The sequence below is a fragment of the Astatotilapia calliptera genome, chromosome 17 (assembly GCF_964374335.1).
Source record: "Astatotilapia calliptera chromosome 17, fAstCal68.1, whole genome shotgun sequence".
In the NCBI taxonomy this organism is placed as follows: Eukaryota; Metazoa; Chordata; class Actinopteri; order Cichliformes; family Cichlidae; genus Astatotilapia; species Astatotilapia calliptera.
In genome coordinates, this window is record NC_137438.1 from 20542894 (window position 1) to 20553907 (window position 11014).

General features: G+C 39.0%; 1 protein-coding gene across 2 annotated transcripts; it reads left to right on the forward strand.

The window, feature by feature from the left end:
* Positions 1 to 1411: 1411 nt before the first annotated feature.
* LOC145421515 (uncharacterized) lies at positions 1412 to 6218 on the forward strand. Of its 2 annotated transcripts, none has more exons than XM_080291929.1 (6): positions 1412 to 1550; positions 3247 to 3486; positions 4161 to 4235; positions 4374 to 4523; positions 4883 to 4942; positions 5778 to 6218. In XM_080291929.1, the coding sequence occupies exons 2-6, from the start codon at positions 3310 to 3312 to the stop codon at positions 5880 to 5882; spliced, it is 567 nt and encodes a 188-aa protein (XP_080148055.1). In that variant the 5' UTR covers positions 1412 to 1550; positions 3247 to 3309; the 3' UTR covers positions 5883 to 6218. The 2 variants fall into 2 exon arrangements, with proteins under 2 accessions (XP_080148055.1, XP_080148054.1); XM_080291928.1 differs by lacking the exon at positions 1412 to 1550 and adding an exon at positions 3018 to 3156.
* Positions 6219 to 11014: the final 4796 nt, after the last annotated feature.

Consider the following 11014-nt stretch of genomic DNA (forward strand, 5'->3'; position numbering starts at 1 on the left):
TTTTGCAAAAAAAAAGAAAACATGTTGCAACAGGTCAAAATTGTTATGTAAGGCTGATGCAGTGCCTCATCTGATGCACAGCTCCTCTATTTCACAACAAACTCAGCAGCTATCAGAGGAAAATGCTGAAGGTAAAAACAGAAAAATATTACTTTTGTTACTGTTATAAAAGTCTTAAATTGTCAACAGATGACTGATACACTCAGCACCTTTGTGTTAGCTGCAAGTCTTAATACCATCATCGGTTTTGGAGGCATTCTCACACCCACGGCCAACAAAATAAAAGAAACCAGATAAAGGAGCAGGCCACTTGATCCCTCATGTCAAAGACGGAAAATATAACATCCCAGAATTCAGTAAGCGCTGAGGGGAACTGGGTGTTGGCATCTATCACATGACCCAAGGTCATTATTCAACCACTGGAAGAAGGCATGATTACAATATCCTTGATCTGGAGCTAGATTGTGGAGCAGTGTCTCACTGATACAGAGACACAGCCAATGTTAATGGTCCAGTGTGTCATGGAGTCCCCCAGGGATAGACTCAGGGGCCCTTTTTATTCTCTCCGATTTACTTGTTTATTTATAAGCTTCCCTTGGGGATATCGTTTGCAAACATGGATGTGCAGGTAATATTCTCTTTCACACCCTGAGAAAGGATGTTGTTAATCTGTTGCATAATAATGGTCTAAAGCATGCTGTCATCAAATTTCCACCAAATGTAGCACAAAACGTGACCTACTTTTCAAAGGAAATGTTTAAAAAAAAAAATGTTTATTGCCTACTTAAGCTGGTGGTGCAATTTCCATTCAGATACTTTTAGACAGTTACCAAAGTATATTAATTAGAAGAAGGCTAAATACTATTGCAGGACAAATAAAGTCAAGTTTTTAAACTAGTGTTTTTTTCCCCAGAGTTTCTTTATTTTTATTTTTTTAAATTGTCTCCATTCTGACCTTTTATATAAATTTTCAATTTGTGCAAAACAGGCAGAAGAAGAAGGTTTGCTGCTGCTAAAACATATATAAAAGCTAAAACAGCTACAAAATCTTGTTAAAAAATAAATTAGCTAATACTAAAAAAATAGCTACAAATGCAGATTTTGTTAAAAACAAATAAATAAATAGTTACATTTAGATTATAGGGCATTGATAAACAGCTATTATTAAAAAAAAAAAGCAAATTTTCATAGCAATAGATAACAAAAGTTAGATTTTTGCTCAAAACTCGAAATCCATTTTTGTTTTGTGTAAAAAGGAGCATATTTTAGCTTTGGCTTTGTCAGCTATGTCTAAAATATGCTAATATTCTTCAAAAAGATTAATATATTTCAGCTAGTTTATCAAGTTTTAGCCATGCTTTGCTATTTGGCTAGCTGTTATCAGTCTGTTTTAATCCAGACTAAAATGTATCTCATATTTTCCAGAGGATGAGCTCAAAAGATTCCCCACACTCACTTAACCCACGGTCTCTCCCAGAACCTTTAAATGGTGTCTGGACCCCCAGGGAAACATTTGCCCAAACACCTTGGAGAGAACACAGGAAACACAGGTGAGTAATCACATCTTACAATCACTTCTTTGCGCCCCCTTTAATTCTAGACCTCCGCACACACATCTCCATTAGTTCTCCTTACTGGTAAACCTTATTTTCTCTAAGTCACAACCTTTTCACAGACAACCACCACAGTCCTTAATGAGGAGCAGCTGTACAGGACTTGAAACAAAGGCTACCAACTGATTTTAAAATACCCAAAAAATATTCAATAAATAGTTAAACTTCTTGTGTGGAAATGTTCTCCTGTGCAAATCCATGCTTAAAGTGCGATGCTAAACAAAGTGCTAGATAAGGTGCTTTTTAATCATGTTAAAGGTGCTCCTAAAGTGCTATACAGATTATAATGTAAATAGTAGTAGGGAGTCTTCTTCCTTACAAAATGGCTATTTTTTATATGCAGTTTGCGTTATATATATTAATAAACTCATTTGAATCTATTAGTGTAATATATTTTATTCCAGCAGTTTGAGTGCTCACAATTTTGTTGCAATAAAAGGCTATTCTATTCTAGTGGATGGAAAGATGCATTAATTTGTATTTTTTTTCTTAATTTGTTAATTAAAATATACACAATTTTTCACCATGTATCACAGGTCTAATATCTGACGGTGCAGCCTGGGAGTGTTTAACCATGTCTTAAACATATACTGATACTCCTACAATATTAAGAGTTATGTGAGCTGAAGTCGAAGATTTTCTATACAATACACATTTTCCTTAAATGTAATTTTAGGTGCAAATATATATATATTTTTTTATCAAGGACTGAAACCATGTTACCATTTATGATGAAAAGTCATGCTTTAAATGTGTGTAATATCTGTAGAAGCTGGTCTATTTGAAGTGAATGTTGAATGACGAATTCTATAAACGAGTTTTTGTTTATGGCGGCCCATCCGGCTGAAGAAGATGCTGCAAGTTTAAAGCATAAACTTAGAAAAATGTCCATGTTGCTAATGAAAAGCTAGGATGATGCTGTCACAGAGTGTGAGAGGCTGCGTTTGCTCTGTCCTGGAGTTCTTATGTCTGTTGCATCTTAATGCATACATTAGAAAACAAAGCCTCTCCACAGCTTTATTTAAATTGATTTATTAAAACATTTTACTACCCAGCCTGCATGTCAGCGCTTTTTGGTAAGTGTTGCATAATACTAAGATAATAAAGCAACATCTAAACAGGTGTCACAGACCGGTTAGACGTGTTTTTTTTCTTCTTCTTTTTCTTCCAAGCAATTGTGTAAATTCCAGTTCTTAATCCACCAGGGACGACGACAACACACACACACACACACACACACACACACACACACACACACACACACACACACACACACACACACACACACACCAATACTGAAAGAAGGAAATGATGTCACTGGATAACTATAATTAATGTCTCTTTGCTGATCCTGCGCAAGCACACCTTGAGTGAGAGTTAATTTCCTTTTTGTGTGACAGTAAACACACTGACCTGCGTGCGTGCGCGTATGTGTTTGATGAGGTTTTTTTGATGGCCTACATTCTGACGAGGGGGCGGAGGTTTGAGGTGTATAAAAGACGTCTCAGAGTTGCCTTCTCTCCACAGCAGCACCTGCTAACAGGTCAGGGCTCTCTCTGAGAAGCAAAATTATTGCTTTAAGGTGAAGCTTCTTCAGGACTTTGTTCTAATTTCATATGTTTCTCTGTTGCAGGTTGAAACTCTCAGACTCTCTCTGCAATCTAAAACGACTGAGATACACCTATCCACCTGTACTATGACGCGCAACACTGCCACTGTCGCCTCCTTCTTCCGTCCCGCTGCAGCTGCAGTTCTCCTTCTGCTTTTCTTCGGCTGGGACGAGCAGGCTCGGGCACACCCTGTGGACCGTCCATTCAGCCCGGTGCTCAGACATCCGCAGACCTATCGGGACGTCGGGCAAGTGTCAGAACATGTGAGTAGTCAATTTGATTGTAAATTTGAGACATGTTACAGAAACATAATTCTGAATTACATTTGAATGTAGTTTTACATTAGAGAAATTCTGCATTTAAAAAAAAATTGTGGTGATATTCTTCAAATTTACTGCTGCCTTATGAATGACTGCGGTAAAAAAATATAAAGGGACGCATCAACTTTAATCCAGAAATTTTGGCTTTAAGTCTCACACTGAACTTTAAAGTATATATAATTATTTAAAAAATATAAAATAAAAAAAGGGTTATAGTTTTGGCACTATTTGTACTCCACAGTTTGCAATCAGGAGCTAAAATCTGTAAATGTGTTCACTTTAACCCACATGCTGCACAAACTTAACCACTTTTAAAACAAAAAAATATAAATGGAAGCCTATTTCATCTCTGATACATATAAATGTTTTACTAATTTGGCACTAATCTTGCTCCGTAGGGTTTTAAGCATTGATTCACATTTTAAAAGGGATTTTATCAACCAGAGGAAAAAAATTTGAGTGAACCACAATTAAAAATCAAGTTGATTCAGTTCAATATTTGAGAAAAACAAACTGGGCTGATTATCCATCACCATCAGCGTTTAGGATCCTGTTTTGACTCAACTTGAATGCATGAAATGAAGAAAATCCAAATAAACGTCTCTGTGTCTCTGCAGTATCAGAGGATCCAGCCGAAAGACGACGAGGACGACACCAGTATGAGAGTGATACCCAGAGTTAATGCTAAAGATGTGAGTAATCTAAACTTTAAGCAGCTTCTTTGTATCAGTACTTTGACTTGAAAGCAGTACTTGTAACAGAGTACTCTGAATATGTCCACTCAAGACGATGAAACAGCCTGACCTCTCATCTCCCTTCATTGTCTTTAGCACCACTTGGAGATCTGCTGCCTGCACGCCAACATCCTGGACTATTACCTGACCAACATCCTGCACCACACCAACAACGACCATGCCCAAATGCACCGGCTAAAGACCAACCTCCACCGCATCAGCACCGACCTGCAAGCCCACGGCTGCGTAAGTGTTCCACTTGATGGATTACTTTAGCAGACAGTGCAGGAAGCAAACGCCTTCTATGTGTAACAAATTAGCAAGTTATAAGTAGGTGTTTTAACCGGGGTGGTATTTATTGGAAATGTTAAACGAGACATGCACAAACTCCACTGTAAAAAGGACAAAATCCCACATCACTGCATGCTTTTAAAGTTCTCCTCCTTCATTTGGAGGATGGAGCTACTACAAACTTTTTGCAGCCATGTGTGGCGGCGCTGTGGTTGATCCTAAAATCGATAACGACTTTCTGTGGTTTCGTGCACACATAAATAGAAGAGATGGGACTGATAACAGTTGCTAACTTTCTCGATGTACCTCTGCAGAATGTCACTCAGTACCACGACCACAAAAATGCAGTGGATTTTCGCACCAAGCTTGAGAAGGTAAGATTGAACTTTCTTTTAAAATGCAACTTTATTCTGAAGGTTTGTTTTATAAAGAAGAAGCACAGAAGGAATAAAAAAAAAATCATGAAATCAGGAGGCGATTAACTTCGGAGGAGGGCTCAATACTAAGAGTGGACTCGTCATGCTTTGACCTGCTTTCTGTAATGAGGTCAAGAAGTCCCTGGGTGGTTTCAAACTGCTCCAAACACTATCATGGTCATCTCAGACGCAAGAGGGGCAGCCAATAGGAAGAAAGCTGGGTAAAAGAGATGTGGGGAGGGAGATAAAAAAAAGCTTGTTTCAGAAACAAAGGGCCGCTGTAAAATAAATCAGGGTTATTTGAATCCAATAAATCATGCAGAACTGCAAAAGAGACTAAACTGACAACAATTTTGACACTTTATCAATCTCTCAGGTTGTTTTCAGTGTTTTTTAATCCGTAAATGACAGAAATTAGTCAGAATTCATGTTTTAAGGGACAAAATTTTATGATCAGCTTTGAGGATTTACATTTTCATAAGTTAATTCCAAACTGTTAGTTGGACACAGTGAGTAATGTGATGATTTGTACAACTTGGTATTCACCAGATGGCAAGTGGATTAAAGATAGAAGATAATCCGCATGATCATAGTACAGGAATTTAACGGTCAGCTTCAACCTGATGAATCTGACAAAGAGCCCACATACAGATCTAAATACCTGAAAACTGCAGGGCTTCCCTTTGGCTTCTTTTTGGGACTATTTGTAACAGCGGACTGATACAGATTTGGTGCTCTGCTGCATATTTGGATGTCCTATAACTCACCCTGTGTTTGCTTCTGTTTGCTTCAGATGGAGAAAATGAAAGGCATCACCAAAGCAATCAGCGAGCTTGACATCCTGTTCAGCTACCTGCAGGACTATTGCGTGGAGCCGAGGAACAGCACTGATGCCTAACACCGCCATATTTATCACCAAGTTTTATACCAGCAGCTTTTATACTTCTATTTATTCATTTATTTAATTTGAGGACATATTTAACATTTTATAAATATACAGTTAAAATATTTATATTGATTGAAGTATGATTAGTCAATGGTCTGAGTTGATTTATTTATTGATGATCATAACATTTATTGACAATTTTTTAATGCCGACTATGAAAGGACTCTGGCGTTGGACTCTCACGTTGCCATGTTATGGCTGATTGTTACAGTATTTAAATGCTGATGTTGTTGCTGTTGGCTGTAATGAACTGTATAAGATTTTGAAATAAACATTTTTAAGATTTTATCCCCTTATTTCATTTTTTAATCATATAATACAATGGCTACATGATTTCTGTTCACTTTTACACAAGTTTTACACGTTTTGGGGAAAAACCAAAAACATATTTGACAGAAAATAAGAAAAAAAACCCTGGTCTCCTTGTAAGCTTCCAACCTGCCCAAAAATATGCCAATGAGAGTACCAAATGTAAAAGGAAAATAACAGGAATGCAAAGTTGAGAAACCGACCGTCAGAATCAGAATACTTAATTGTTTTGTTAGGTGCTCTATTCAAGCTTCAGGTAAATATTCCAAAGGTTAACAGCAGTGATACAAACTCTCCAGGTGTCACGGAGAGGAGGTCTAAAGTTTGAGAGCTGCAGGTAGGAAAAATGTCCCGTGTTGGAATGAGTCTACTGCTCGTCACACTCTTTTGAAGATCCAGCACATCACGGAGGCGCCGCAAGGGACTTTCCAATGTTGTCCGTAGTGTGGACAACATCGCTGTCATGCAGTGTACACCCATTTATTTTAAAAATACGCAGAACCAACAAATGCTAAAACAACAACAGTACCCCCCCCCCCCCCCCAAAAAAAAAAACAAAAAAAACAAAAAAAAAACAAAAAACAAGCATAAAGAGTCACAAAAACAGAAAAATCATTTGGCACGCATTAGCACATTGGTTTATTGAGTTTATGGGTCACCTCAGACGTTGACAGTCACTGAAATGAAAATGAAATTAAACAAAATAAAAGCTAATAAAATGTTAAAACCTACATCACCTCTGTGTGTCTATTAGCTTTCATGGTATAGGCATATTAAAATGCGTCACACTGATCTGAATCTTTGCGACAGCCAATCAAATCTGACCCAGACTGAATCAACGCCATTTTGAACAGAATTACGCAACTCTCTTGGCACGTATTTGGCCTCTTAAGTGTTGAGAGGTTACGGGTAACAGTCACAGGCAGGGTGAGCAGTGGTTAAAGCTTATTGTAGCATTGGCGCTTGGAAAATAGGACAGTGGAGAATTCTGACGTGTTCTGGTGCATCGAAGCGCTGCCAACATGCAACACCGCGACCTAAGCGAACAAAAAGAGTGGGTGTTTGTGACTTGACTCATACGCTGTGTCAATGTACAAAGCCCTTTAACATCAAAATGTTGACATTAAATCAAAGACTGGTGGGTTGTCTGGTGAAATACATTTAGATATTCATGTACTTTCTCCACCACAGGTAAAGCAGCAACACCTGAGCAGACTCAGGCCTTCTGGCAAAAAGATTTGGGCCTTAAAATGGGTGAAAATTGACAATTTCTTAATAAAATCCTAAAAACAAACAAACACATGACCAGAAAAAAAAGCCTACAACACAAAACTACCAAAGAACAATTCCAGAAAAACAGCAACCAACTGATAAACAAAACCCAGCAGTAACAATGTAAGTATTTACTGCTAAACACCAAACAAAGAGCTAAAGAGCTGTGGACGATGAATAAACAACAATGCTGAAACACACAAAAAACAAACCACCTAAATGACCAAAAAAGAGGGACAAAACTAATACACAGAGCTAATTATACACCCAAAACTTAAAAGAACAAACAAACAAACAAACAAAAAAGATGAAGTGAAAGAATAAGAAAGCGCTGAAAACCAACGACCTTTACTCTACAACCAATAGAAATGACATAAATCTTACCCCAAAAAACAAATAAACAGTGCTAAACTGCTACACAACAGGTAATAGTGCCAAAGAACTACACAAAAAACAATACACAGTGCTAAAAACTGCAGAGAATAAAAATGCCACAAAAAAAATTAAACCACAGAAAAAAATCCAAAACAACCAGTGACGAGTGACGAGAACAATCCTGAAAAATTCCCCAAAACTGACATTAGGGCTGAAAAAAAAAAAAGCCCTGTGGTTGGATCTTATTTCAAAGCTCTTTACGACACACTGCAAGCTGCAGGTCTACTAATTTGACATACTTTACATGAAATCAAAATTTCGTTTCATAACTGACTTTTTTTATGAGATTAGATTAAATATAAAATGATGGCCTCTTATTCTCAGGGTGACACAGCCACTTTAATTGGTGCAACATGTGCAGAGACCGCACACAGACCTTGCAGACCTACTAACCTACTATCAGAGCTGCAGGCTTAGTTTCAGCTCTCTGCTAATTCGTATATGCAGATACTTGGTATGAGGTGTGCGAGTGCGTGTGTGTGTGCGTGTGTGTGTGCGCGTTTGTGCGTGTGTGTCGGGGGGTTGGGGGAGGGGGGTCAGTGTGTTGATCTGAAAAACAAATCTGCAGATATAACTTGGTTGGAGGTTCTCCAGCTCGTGGATTTGCTTTTACTCTTGGTTTCATGTCATCTCTTCTTGAAGCAGTAAAAAGGCATCTCGGTCTGATAAAGATAAACATCTTATAATTTTTAACTTTTGTTTTGTTTTTTACATGAAAACCAGCCGTAAATCAAAGCCCGTAGTTCCTTTAACATCACTTATTAGGCTGCATCTCAAAACAAATATCTTTCCCTTTGAAAGTGTCCTTAGTGTAAGTTCGTAAAATTAAAATAACCTATTAATCATCCCTATTAAAGGAGCACCTTGAGCTTTATTAGAAATGAGGACTGTTCTTACTTCACACTGGAGAGCTACAGCTGATCCTCACAAAGGTAGAAACACTCTTCCCAGTTATTTACCTCTCAGTGAGGGGGAGGGGTCAGCATTGCTCTACCTGTGTGATGTCATCACAGGGGATTTCCTACACATGTCACCAGGTAATGCAGGAAACTTAGCAAACTTTCCCCCCAATGTGTGTGAGAACTGAATTTAGCCATTGAAAGAGACGCTGAAAGAAAGCCATGGATTTCAAACAATGATGACTCAGTGCGCTGTGGTTATTTATATAACTTCGAGGTAAATGTCTAAGGTAAATAGTGCACATAGTGTCTCAATGACCAGTAATAGAAGGGCGTGATGACTTGAGGCGACGGTTGTTGTGATTTAGTGCTATATAAATAAAACTGAATTTAACCGTTTGCTCTGCTGCCACATTCATCTACATCTACACTGCTGCTTTGTTGATGTGTCTGGGTTTAATGCAGATAAGACTTTCATTTTCACTCAGACCCCTGTTTAAATGTGTCTCAGTCAGATCGGAAATCAGATAAGAACCTGTTTCACCGTCATATGCAAAGCAAGCTCAGTCCACAAGGAGGCATTAATGGAGCTGATGTTACAAAAGTACAAAGGCCAGAAGAACAACTTCTGATCCATAATTACAACAGTAACAGTTTAGCTTCAACCATTCGGTCTGGGATTACGTGATAAAACAGAAAAGTTTAAATCCACAGAAGAGTCATCACTCCAAAATATTTCTAACTGGGTTAAATACAACAACCAGAAACAAAGTCTGAAACCAGAATACAGCCAGCCCTCAATCAAGTCTGATATCAGTCTAAAACCTCTTTAAAGCCAAAGGTAAAACACTTTAAAACCAGTCAAGAATAGTGTGAAACTAGAAAAAAAAGTCAATCGAAACCAATGTAAGAAGGACAGAATTAAGTATATTGAAAAAAAAGCACGTCAGAAAAGTGTCTAAAACATTACAATACCCGAAAGACCAATCTGAAACTCAGTCCAAAAGCAGTCTAAAACTACTCCAAAACCAACAACTAAGCAAATGTTTAAACCAGTTTAAAGTTAGTCCAAACAGATTTACAAAGGATAAATTTGAAGCAATGTCCAAAAATGACCCTACATCAGCCAATACTGCATCTAAAATTCAGCTGAAAAAGCAAGTCAACTCAGTCCACAATTATTCAAAACCAAATCTAAAATGATCCAAAGCCAAACCAAAATGAATTTGAAACTGGTGTCAAACCCCTTCAAACCAATCTGCGAAAAATCACTTCAAACCAAGGTCCAAAGAACCAAATCATCTAAAATCAGTTTATACAACTCAAAAACTAGTCAAAGCACAAAGCAAGTACCAGTCATCAAGTATATATCAGCTGAAATAAACCATAGATGTCCATAAATTATGTGTAATACTGAGAACTGATACAAGGAAAAGCCTTGGTAGCCGATCAGTCCTCCTGGACCTCCGCTTCTGGCCACCGCCCAGCTCACAATGCACCCGACCCCTACGCTGCCTCCTGCGGGTGGTGGGCCTGCAGGAAGATGGGCCCACGTCCCTTTTTTGGGCTGTGCCTGGCTGGCTCCTATGGACTAAGGCCTGGCCACCAGATGCTCGCCCTTGGGCACCCTCCCCGGGCCTGGCTCCAGGGTGGAGCCCTGATAACCCTATCCAGGGCAGGGTAAACTGTTCCCTTGATGGTCTTGTCATAGGGGTCTTCTGAATTGCTCTTTGTCTGGTCCCTCACCTAGGACCAATTTTCCATGGGAGACCCTGCCTATTGGCAAAACAGCCCCCAGAAGACATAGCCCCTGGGATCCCTGGGACACACAAACCCCTCCACCACATTAATGTAGCGATTCGCGGAGGGGGGGAGGAAGCCAGCAATAAGTCTGACTCATTCCTGGTGGGTGATGTGCTCCGCCAGGGCTGTCCTTTGCCACCGATTCTGTTTACAAATTTTATGGACAGAATTTCTAGGTGTAGTCAAGTGGCGGTAGGCTTTCACTTGGGTGGTCTCAGAAGCTCATCTCTGCTTTTCGCAGATGATGTGGTTCTGTTGGCTTCGTCAGGTGGTGGCCTTCAGCTTGCCTTGGAACGGTTCACAGCTGAGTGTGAAGTGGCGGGAATGAGAATCAGCACCTCGAAGTCTGAGGCCATGATCCCTAGC